The sequence below is a fragment of the Meleagris gallopavo genome, chromosome 7 (genome assembly GCF_000146605.3).
Source record: "Meleagris gallopavo isolate NT-WF06-2002-E0010 breed Aviagen turkey brand Nicholas breeding stock chromosome 7, Turkey_5.1, whole genome shotgun sequence".
Classification (NCBI taxonomy): Eukaryota; Metazoa; Chordata; class Aves; order Galliformes; family Phasianidae; genus Meleagris; species Meleagris gallopavo.
The window spans coordinates 5,507,404-5,519,281 of NC_015017.2; the positions used below are offsets into that span (position 1 = coordinate 5,507,404).

The window sequence follows — 11,878 nt, forward strand, 5'->3', positions numbered from 1 at the left end:
TGGTGAAGCATGGATACTGTAGGACATCACTTAGGTCTAATGTGGTCAAATCCAGAGGTTCAGACTAGAGCAGCCTGATCCTCCCTGGGAGGACTGTACCAGTAAATACTCTGGAAGAAGGGGGTTGTTTCTGTAATACATTTTACTTTGCAGTGCCTGCCTGCCTGACCCTTTTATGTCTACAGTAAATGTGAAATAGTTTACTGCAATAGAGCATGCTCACATTTCTTGTGAAGTAAGAATATTCACTGTGGCAATCAGCGTGGTGCAGGTGGTGTTTTATAATTTCACATTCTTACACTTTTTCCTGCTTAACCTTTCTACAGAAAGTAGACATATGAGACTTTAATCTACATAGCACTCCATAAAAACATCCTCCAGACTAAGGGATCCTGTCAACTTCCTAAAGTTATCCATGGGAAGCAGTAAATGCTTCTGTTACTTTCCTCCTTTCTTCCTGTCTGTGCATTGGCAGCAGAAGGTCCCATCCTGCCTTTGCAGGTGACACCTCTGCAGATGGAGCCTGCTCTTTGCACTATTTGTCAGATGCTTGCAGCAGCGTTTGCACTTAAGGTTTAAAGATTTGGAGGGTAGAGAAGATGGATTTAGAGAAATAAAGCCAGCTGAGAGATGTGAGCACTTATTAGAGATCTTTCATATAAATTATGAAAGATGGCTCCAGTGAATTATAGCCACAGGCTTTCAGATAATAAGCCTTTCAGGAAAAAAATAATGAAACTAAGTGACACTCAGTTCTGAGTTCCACAACCAAGATGAATTATAATTCAGTGTTCTTTTTAAAACTTCCAGTATGGTTTGCAAATTTTTTTGGATGCAACTGAGACTAAGCCCGGTAATAGTTAGCCATTTTAAATGTTTTTGGCCACTGCTTTACTCTTGGCATGTTCCTTTCCAGCAAGTTGCTGTCATTCCCGTCTGCAATCCATAGCCTGCTGCTATCAAGGTCCAGGGACTGTCATCTCTTACTGTCATTTTTTGGGCAGCTGTCCCTCATTGAAATTCATAGCGCTAGCAAAAGCCTCCTCTTCCAAGGCAGTGCTCCCTTCCAAATCAATACAAATGGTTTAACAAGCAGAGAATCTGTCTGCATTCTCCTTTTTCCATTCCCTGTTCATCCTCCGAAACATTAACCTTAAAAAAAATCAACGCAGGTGTTTGGAGCGGTGGTTCAGTATTGTTTCCTGCAGGTTGGAATAAAATACGTAATTTTCATCTGGTAGTCATAGGGGATAATGTGAAGAAAACACTTCATGTTTCATGATCGCTTCAGGTGCAAGGCAAAATTTTGGAAAAATGACCACTGCTACTATTTCTTTAGCAATTCTTTGCCACAATAGTACTTTGTTTCAGATCGATCCCCCATGTCCACAATTAATGATGCTTTTTGCCTATGTTTAGATCACAGAGTGTGTTTCACCACTGAGGTTCTCCTGTAGCAACTAGTGAATGTGCTTGTGTTCATCTGTATCCTCTTGTTGTCTTCTGCCAGTGTTTAACCCATTCTTCTAGGCACTGCATGCTGTTTTTGTACGCATCCCGTTTACTTCACATTGTTCAACAAATCAAGTGAAGGTTAGTAATTGAATAGAAACTTCTCCTGCCAGCCAAAAACTGCACAGCAGCTGATGATACAGGTAATAAAAGAGTTGGAGAAGAGAGTACAGCTGGAAAGGCTTTGGAAGCTGCAAAAAGGACAGGGCAGGCAATGCATGACCTGGGCCTGAGGGATGACTGAATACTCCAGAAGAGTTTTGTTCAGAGAGAGATGTTGTGATATGGTGTATATAATTATGAATGACCCAGACAAAAGGAATTATAAAAATGGATGTTTGTGACCTCTTCCAATATGAGAATAAATAGAATGTCTATTGGGCTCCAGAGCAAAGTGAAGAATAGTGTAGTCTTCAGTTAAAGGTCACTTTACCTTTGTTATACACAACAAAACTTTACTAGGTTCAAGAAGTTGATCTTATCTGGTACAGTCATTTGTGTATTCCTAACATCCAATATTTACTGGCTTTAAAAATACAAATCTTGTCATAAAGAAACCCTGTTTTTTCCTCTCCTGTGTCCAAGATCAAACTCTGCTGTTGTATTCCCTGTGCTTACTTGCATCTATTTTAGATGGTATTGAAATATAAAATGAGCCCTCCCCCTCAAAGAACTCCAGGTACGATGAGATTTTATTATTTTGCAGTACAGTTTTCACAGGGTTCTCATGTCTGGACTCCATTTGGGATCCATTGTGTGTGTCAGCTACAATTGCACAGATCCCATTCAGGTTATGTTCTGCTGTATAAGAAGCGTTTCAAAAATGGTGCTTTATTTCAAGAGGAACACCAACAATATTACATAATTTTATTACGTACATCAGTATGACTAGCAGAATTCTGCTTGAGAACATGTTGTGAGATCTTTATACAAGAGAAATGATTGTTTATTTCACTACTCTTGTATTAGAATCCGTATTTTTGCTTTAATTTTCAATTATCATATGTACTATAATAATCCCCTGAAACCACAGTTTTCTCCTTTGTTTTGTTCTAAAAACCAGTAAAAATAAAAAGGGTCCCTCTGCAGACTGTGAGAAGTACTTTTGAGTTGTTTCAAGGGAGCCTCTGTCCTTAGAGGCTTTTAATATGTTTTCTCTACTGCTTTCTTAAACACAGGCATCTTAGTAATGCTTGAAGTGATTTAAAACCTACAGTTTCGTGTAGCTATTACTAAAAACCAATGGCAGAGTTTCCAGGATAGGTTTCCATACAGCATGGATATATTTCGAAGTGTAAAATATTTATATTTTACTGTGTTTGCAGCAGTTGGGGCTTCAGCATGCAGTTCTAAGACTTGTCAAAAGCAGAAAAGCAGGAGGCATTTCACTGAAGTCGACATGTTGAATGTGTAACCGGTGCTCAACTAATTTTTGATGACAGACCATTTCCATGCTCTTTCAGAACTTGCCATGTTGTCATCAATGCATTCAGGAAAGGAAAAATATTGCTTGTATAGAACTCGTTCATAAATAATAAGCAAGGTTGTTTTAAATGCTTTTGCTAATGTATGGTAAATGGAGATGTGGGTCTTTCCTTCTAATGCTGGATGACAGAGCTTTGGAAGATATTCATTAACTCTTAGCTATGAAAGAATTCATCATGTTTTCATGTGTTTCTGTGCTCAGAGAGACACAGTTGAGGTTTTTCATTTCCTTTTTAAGAAGCACGCTTCATTGTAAAAGTCTGCTAACTCAATTATTGGAGTTTGTGTCTCTGTGATTATTCTGCTTAGGCATGTTACCTCCCAGGTCATCTGAACAGCGAGTCTTTGGTAGAAATTAACTGGAAAATAACCTTCAGCGCGATAAATATTTGTATTTGGAAAGGACCTGAGGAAATCCATCTGTAGTCTAATGTCTGACAGAGCCCCGAGGGGAGCAGGCAACTGAATAGCAAATTGAAGTGTGCAAATCCTGAGCCTCTCAGCAGATACAGTAAATATGTGCAATGTAACACAGCAAATATGCGAAGGCTTTTAGTTGCGGAAGTGTGTAAATGTTTACAAATATGATTAACTGCAAAGCACAAAATCCATTCGCAGCATCAGAGGAATATACTAAAATTACTTTTCCATTCCCCTCCAGGATTATGCTGAAAAGAAAAACACGATAGCAAAAGCCCTGGAAGATCTGAAAGCCAACTTCTACTGTGCACTCTGTGACAAGCAGTACTATAAACACCAGGAGTTTGACAATCACATTAACTCATACGATCACGCTCACAAACAGGTAAGAGGAATCTTCTCACTGTTTAAACTTCGTTCCAGCAGGAATGTTGACATTTTTTGTTTCAGTGTCCTTCAGGATGGCTTGAAAATCACAGTCATCAGATGTCAGGTTCTGGAAAAAAGCAGGCAGTTTTCATAGGAACAAGTTGTAACTTGAATGTTTCACAGCCAAAAATTCTGAGACATAAGGAGTGGGGAACGCTCTAAAGGAAATGCAAACAGTTAAATGGTAAAAAGGTACAAGAAATAACAAAAAAAATGTAAATGTAGGATTCACTTGTCCTCAGTTTAATTTTGCATGTCAGTAAGTACAGTGGTGTATTTAAGAGATTACAGGGAAGCGTTTGTGTTGGAACAGGTGTGGATACGAAGCTTGGCATACTTTCTGGTAAACTTTCTTTTCAGAGCTGCATCTGTGTGAAAGGGGCTATAATTTTCCTTAAATGTGCTGAGTTTAAAAAGCCTTCGTAATGAAAAGTTTCTGGCTCGGTTCACAATAAAATATGTGTTAGGTGTTAAACATTGGAATTTACAGTTTTACTGCCACATTTTGTCACTGCACCTCCAAGTCCTGTATCCTGCTTTTATGACATAAAAGGAGGAGGCAATGCAATTGTCTCGTAAGGCAGCAGCATGCCACTGCAGCCTCATGGTCTGCAGAGTGGTCAGCAGTGTACTGTTCAGAGGAAAATGCAGCACGTCTTGACTTTGCCAAAAGGATATGTAATGGTATAACCATACAGGAAGTTTCTACTTAGTTCAATTAGCTGGTAATTATCCTTTATCTTTGTTTTTATCTGGTGCAATCATAAGGCTCTGGATCAGAATCGATCGCTTTTCATTCTAATTGAATCTCCTGCAGTTTCTTTCAGATGCTATCAGCTTTAGATATTGTGAGTTTTAGATTCATTGTTGCGAACTACGAAGCTGCGGACCTCATCAGCTACAGGAATGTATGAGAAACTGGAGGGAAAGCTATATTAGAACAGAAATTAGTAGGTAACTTCATTGCATCCTAGAGATGTTTATTATGAGTTGTAAGTATTTTGACTTTAAGTACAGCTGGAACTGGTCCTTCAGGCACCATCACACAACATCACCTCATTTATGGAAGGCAGGGGAAAAAGAGATGGGCAGACTCTTCCCCACGTGAACTCTCTTAGGAATTTCAGGCTGCTCTGAAACACTTTCAAATAATGAGATCCTGAAGATTGCAGTAATTGCTTCTCTGCCTATTCAGTATTGATGAAAATGTACTTTGAAACTGAGGTCAGATATCAGACTTACTTCAGTGTTTCACACAGCTGCTTCTCTTTTTAATTGTTTTAGACAGGAGATGCTGGGACTGCAGCAGCAGCATTTGGAGGAGTGTGGCAGCTCCTGTACCTTTTGAGTGGTGGCTTGGGGTGTCAGTGTTGGCATGTGTTATCTTAGCTGGTGAAACTGAGTAAGCCATCCTCTTCCTACCTAAGATAATCACAACTTCCCTCTTTTTGATGGGAAATCAGACAAAGGTGGCCAGTTCTCCAGCAGGACAAGTTGTATGGGTGCTCGTTTGGACAAAGAGAACATTTTCTGTAATATTACTAGAAAATAAGGCTATCGATTCCTGAGATTAAGATGTTAAGTCAGGTTTAACCCTTCTGGCGCATTTTCTTTTGTGGCTTTGATTGCTGTGATAAGAGCTAGCCATTCCTCTTCCTGTATTTCAGTGAAAAAGGAGGTAGCTAATGGTGTGGTGATGGCCTCTCTCTGATTTTCAAGGATTTAATGTCAAGTCTTTATTTCTGAGCAACCTCATTTTGCTAGAGCCATTTGCAGATGCTGCTGTAGGATTTTTGTTTCTGATTTTGTTGTGAACATTCCTAACTCAGTGGTAGAAGTTTTCCAGCAGTTTACTGTGGGAGATGAACAGATGACCTGGGTTTTGCCTCTTACTTGTCTCTAGCTTTCCCATTCAGTCACACATTTCTACTAATTATGAGCAGGTAAGGGGAACCACTTATTAAAAAAAATAAAAGTTTCCTGTGCTCCCAGAATAACTGTAAGCACGTGCAGTAAGTTCTGTTTTTCTGCTCCCAGCACGATGTCCCTCATATAATCAAGTGGCTGAAACCTCTGTCCACCTGATTTCATCCCAGCCCTTCTGAAAAGCCTTATTTAATCCTAACCAAGCACTCTTTTGTCACACATGTCAGCCATGCAGTAGTTCCTCTGAGGAGGTGTTCATCACATCTGTTTCTCAATTTTATTGTCCTTATTTTCTAAAAATTCAAAGATTTCTAGCACAGTAAATATCCAGGATTAAAATACAAAACTTAATAATAAACTGTAAAATTGCCTTTTGGATTGGGAACCCCACACTGTCAGGAATTGCTTGTGCTTTGATTTGTTGTCTAATATAGCTTCTGCACTCATATAGATCCATCTGACCAGACCAGAAATAAAGGGTAGAGCAAAACTAATTTTATTGCCTAGAACTTGGAGGAGTTCAGACCAATATATAGGGGTCTGCACCTGCCTCTGTTAGTGCTTTCTTTGTCTTAGCTTTGACAGTATGGTTGGGAGAGTAATATCTCTAGCTTTAAGAAATAGTCCTGGAAAAGCAACTTGAAAAGTGGTAATGAAGAAAAATGAAATTCTTTGTTTGCTTTGAAAGCCTGGACCAAATAAATAAATAAATAAATAAATAAAATAAAATAAAATTGAATATAGGTGTCTACAACGAAAAGTGTTCTGGGCCCAATTCAGATAGACATGTGACAAAGGCTGAACCTGTATTATTCAGTGTACTAATGAGAGAATTCCTGTTTGATAATGGTGATCTAAAATAATGGATTGTGGTTTTGAGACCCATCTGAGGACTCAAAAGCATCTGTATAATTTTATGCATTTCCTTAAGCATTTGGAAGCATACAAAGAGCTTTCTGAAATGCTGTATTAACACAGGATAGGAAAAAAAATGCTGCCCATGCTCCTTGAAATGCTGCTGTTTTGATAAATGTGGCAGAGCAGCAAGTGTAAAGCTGTGAATGACCTTCGTCTTTTCGTAGCCCTTCGGAGGCGGTGAGTTGTTTTGTCCTGTCAGTGGATCACACAGCTGGGTTTCCTGCATCCATCACTCCTCAAGAGGCTTGTTGCTGCCAGAACAAAGTGCTTTTATTCTTGAATGTGAAAGTCTTCCTCTCCATCCCAGACCTGATTTATCACCTAATATCATAGCAGCACACCGGGTTTTGATGTACTTTCCTTTCCCTGCACTGTTTTTCTGTGTACCAGAACAAAAATGCTGTACTGAAGAGTCTCAATGTATTTGCATCTACGTATGCAAATAGAATCAGTTAAGTAAATTATTAGCAGGAAACTTTTCACCCAGAATCAGAGGTCGTGTTGCAAAACTCTCTCCCTGGATGAAAATGATCTTCTCGCTCTAAAAATGTATTTAAAATTTTATGGAGATACTAAAGTAGAAATTATAGAGGAAGACTAAATTACTAGATACCATTGTTCTGTATCTCAGCCACAGTGTGTACATTTTCCTTTACTCGTTTTTCTTCTTTGCACAGTTTTAGAGTTAATGCCAAGTAGATCGGAGAACATTAATCTGCAGCCCATCAAAAATCTGACCTTTGATCATCTTGAGTGTGTGATCCTCAGAATAGATGTTCTGTTTGCCTATGCGACACGTGTAGCTCTCTTCAATTATATGGACATTTCAGATAGGAAAACAAAAGCTGCTTGAAAGAATGTCTTAGTTCTTGGAGTGCTCATGGGGACCACAGGAAATTGGGCAAGTGGACGGTTGACAGTGGAAGCTGTGTCCTGGTAAAGACTGATCTTAATATGCCTCACTGCTCTTTATTCTCTGTAACTTCAAAGCAACAGAATTACGTGAGAGAAATAGGGCTTTTCTGCCCCTTAGTTGGCCTGCGTTCCCATCTGTTTGTGTTGGGTTAGGAGGAACATAATTTAAATAGGTGAAAACATGGATTGCAGCAGCTCAGTCCCCACAGTTGCTGAAGAGAAAGATGTTTACTGGGAGGCAGTAGTATCTTAGGTTGCTTTTTCGAGGCTGCCCTTTGCAGGCTGAGTCCCACTGAAGCTATTTGGATTAGACTAAGACAACACATTATATACCATCTTAGAAGCACAGAAACAATAATTCTCAAAAAGACGTCTTCTTCCTGAGCAATGTGTCAAAAAAGAGTTTTATTCTAGTACAGAACAAAGCCTTAAGAGCTTCAAAAGACATTCTTAGGAGTTACTGCATAAGCAAAACAAGCATGTTGTATGTATATGACATAACTCGCTGCTGCTGGCGGTAGCACTGCGTTTGCTTGGATCTTAGTGCACACTGAGCCCAGCCAGAAGGGGATGTTTGAGATAACAGAGCAGACAAGAAGGTCATGGGGGAGTGCTCATGGCCATCAACATCCTCAAACGATGAAAGAAACCCTTCTTTGATCACCAGCTGGGCCCACATGGAACAGAAGAAGGCAAGGATCTCCAGGTGCCAACCCACTGGACTGGGGGGCTGAGGAACAAAGCCCCCTTCCTGCAGCACTTATTGCAATATCTTTTCCTTTCCTTGCGAGTGCAGTACGTTGCTGTGTGCTTTCTCTGCTGTGTGCCCAATGAACTATCAGTCTGGAAAACAGTCAGGATTCTCGTGGTCAAGCTTCCAGGAATGGAGAAATTGTGTGTTTCTTCCTTTAGTTCAGCTTTTTTCTCAGGTTAGAAGGCAGTGATATCACTGTGTGCCTTTATGGGCAATCTTAACTTTTCTCAAAGTGAAGCAGGCATAAAATAGGATTTAAATGATTTTATATGAGTATTTGGCTCTTTCTAAATGTTATTTCCCACTCACAGAACATAATTTTTCATTTCTGCCTGGATTGAATTTTTTCCCTTAGGAAAAGATGCTTATCTTTTCATTTCTTTTTAAATATGAAGGGAACACCAACAAACATTCATCTGTGTGTTCTTATAGATACATGTGCATTTGTAGCCCACACACAACCACAAAACACCTCCTCCTTTTCCAAAAATAGGAATATAAGGGAGGATCGCTGCTGTGTGGAAGTATGAGAACATACTCACAGCATAACACCGGAGAGGATTGTCCAAGGGGATTGTCTTGGTGGCTGACTGGCTAAGAGGTGAGCTGCTCCTGCAGAGCCCTGCTGTGCTGTGAGTGCCCCTGGGGCTGTGCTGCTGGCATTGGGTGCCTGGGGCAAGGCAGCGCCTGGGTGCCAGCTGGGATGGCAGAGCCTGTTTGCAAGTTAAGTAGGTGATGTCTGAGAGTTAGCTGGCAATGGCTGAATTTATTTGAGGAGGATCTTCCTATTCTGTTTCCTGAACGAAAGAAAAAGCTGATTTATTTTCCCTCCTGTTTTTATTTTACCCGTAAAATGTAATTCTAGGAATCGGCTCCTTGGCAAGTTTTTCTGTTAGGGAATGTTTAGACACTCTTCAGCTCCAAACATGTACTGACACTTAAGTTCAGAGTATTCTTGAGTAAATACTGCAGAATTCAGTCTTGTTGCTAACCAGCCTTCTGTTTCTTACCTACCAAAGAAAATGTATTTAAGTATAATAACTATTGACAATTATAACTTTTTTTTTTTTAATAAAAGGAAATTCTATACTGCAATTGACTTATTTTCCCCAAAGAGGTGTTTTAGAACAAACATAATTACTGTAGAAAAACATATACTCTGCCTGGTCCCATAGATAGTCTGCAAACAGAATATTAACCCCCATGTGCTGGTACTCGTGGTTCCACCAGAAGCCCTTTCTTTAATACAGAACTAGCCCTACTCAGCTGCACCCCCTTCTGAGCTTAGAAACTTGGTGTTTACTCTGATTTATCTCATTTTTTCTGTCTTGAATTACTGCATCCTCTGTCCTTTTCAATATCCCTGTCAGTCCTTATGCTGTTAAATAACTGATAGAACATCTCTGTGCAAAATAAACACAAATATAATTCATCCACCCATTGCCCAAGTGTCATCCTCAGGTGTGTCTGCACAGGTGTGTCACTCAGATCACTGTTAAATGTCCTGGTGCAGTCCCTGCCAAAAGTGCTTCGGTTTCCATCATATATTGGCTTTTGAACTTTTAGTTATTTTAATTTTTTTATAACATAAAACCTGTGCACTGGGAATATAACTAGTCTAAAAGAAACCACAGAGGGAGATACAGTGAAATATGATGTACTCAATACATCCTGTGCATTTATCTCCCCAGCATGCATTTCCACTGTTGTGTGGTTCACTGTGTTATTGAAAGTCATACTCTCATATTTTAGTTGAGCTTCATCAACATTCAGTTGAATTTCATCAGTGCATGAAACGTTCTGTGTGTAAATCAGCTGAAGTCAAGGCAAGTTTTAAACTTAGCTTTGCTATATCAGTATTTATCAGGTATCTGCTACTTGGCCAGTGTTGTTACAAAAGAAAATTCTTTTTTCTATTCAGCACGAAGATAAGAATGAAGATAATAATTGAGATCTGAAAATAGGAAGCACTTTCCTGAAGCAGCCTGCATATTGTAATGCATACTTTGGCATAAAATATTCCAATGGAGAGAAATGATTGATACCTTGACTTATGCAGTTTTTGAGATCAAATGAGAGTTTTCCTATCACATGCTTTGTTGTGTCAGGCTGTAGATCAGCCAAGCAATTATCTGGAAGAAAAATATTCTTTTTTTTGTTGTCATTCATTCTTGAACAAAATCGCTCTCCCAAACTTACTTAAGTGTTATTGTGGCTGCAAAGTTCAAACCAATCAACTTGAATACATTTTCTGTAATTTTCTCGAATTCCAAAGGCAATCCCATTGCTGTCCTGAAACTAATCAAGTAGAATTCAGAATATTTGGAGGCAAACTAATAATAACACAGAACTCAAGGAAAGAATATTATTTACAGTAAAGTTCTAAGTTTTCTTAAATGAAAGACAGATGTACGTTGACAGTAATGTATTAAATTCCAACCTCTCAAGATGAGCTTGTTCTTTTTTAAGTTGTAGTTCTCACCCATTAGTGGAACACAACATTGTGATTTGTGTTGTCTTTCGGAAGGAGATGTGAGTAGACAGGCAGCATACATACAAGTGATTCCCCTTTTCTAGGAACAGTCTAACTGCAGAGCCTGTTCTCTGTGAGCTTCAGCGGTTAGTAGGTCTCGATTTTTTTATTTCTCAGTTACTGCTACAATTTTAATTGTCTAGCAAAGATCTGAACAACTCACTAAGTTGAACTTTCCCCACCCTCACACAGCACATAAAAGTTTTGGAACGAGGGATGGTTCAAAAGAGCAGTACTGCGGCTGCTCCTGAGCTCTGCCAACAGACGGACAGCAGCCCTTGTTTAAGAAGGTTTCAAGTGTTGGTGGAAAAGAAAATTAGAAGTGTGCTCCTCCCATAAGTCCTGTTTTGAATTCAGCCCAGCCTCTTCCTTCATTTCAAGGATACCATATGGTGTTATTTGAGAAATAGCCCTAGTTTCTCACTAGGCTTTCATCTATGCCTGCTCGAGACAAGCATCCTTGTGACAAACCTCAATTATTCTGCAAAGAACCTTTTATTTCCTTCCAAAGACTCCATATGTGGCAGAAGAGTTGTGGTTTAACATCAAATTATAGAAAGTGCTACTGTCTTTTGGCTGAATTATTTTTGTTTCTTTCTTTATTTTAAGACTTTCTGCCTGCAGAAGACAACATAAATACAGCTGGGCTTTGTGTCTTTGCCTCTCTTGCAGGCATCCTTCTCTTTCCTTGAAGGAAACAACAGCATGTTGCATCTTTTCTTAAATTAGAACTGACTGAAACCCATGGTACACCATAATATAAATAATGAATAATATTAATTCAAGCTCATTCATTATTAATGCTGCTACTTTTAAATGCCCAGCTTCCTGCTTCTCTCATGCTGCTGTCATCTTGATATGCTAATGCTACCAAGAGTTCATGCAAAAAGTTAGCTCTATGTAACCTGCATCCACTTTTCTGTCACTGAAAGTCAGAGAAATGACAAAAATCTATTAAATGAAAAAAAAACCACTTTTTAATGCTT

The 11,878-nt window shown here is 39.2% G+C and overlaps 1 protein-coding gene across 1 annotated transcript in view; it reads left to right on the forward strand.

Moving 5' to 3' along the window:
• ZNF804A (zinc finger protein 804A) overlaps positions 1-11,878 on the forward strand; it is a 36,950-nt gene that overhangs the window by 3,087 nt on the left and 21,985 nt on the right. Inside the window, exon 2 of the mRNA XM_031554278.1 lies at positions 3,659-3,802. Within this exon, the coding sequence (XP_031410138.1) occupies positions 3,659-3,802 (144 nt within the window). The remainder of the gene's footprint in view (positions 1-3,658; positions 3,803-11,878) is intronic.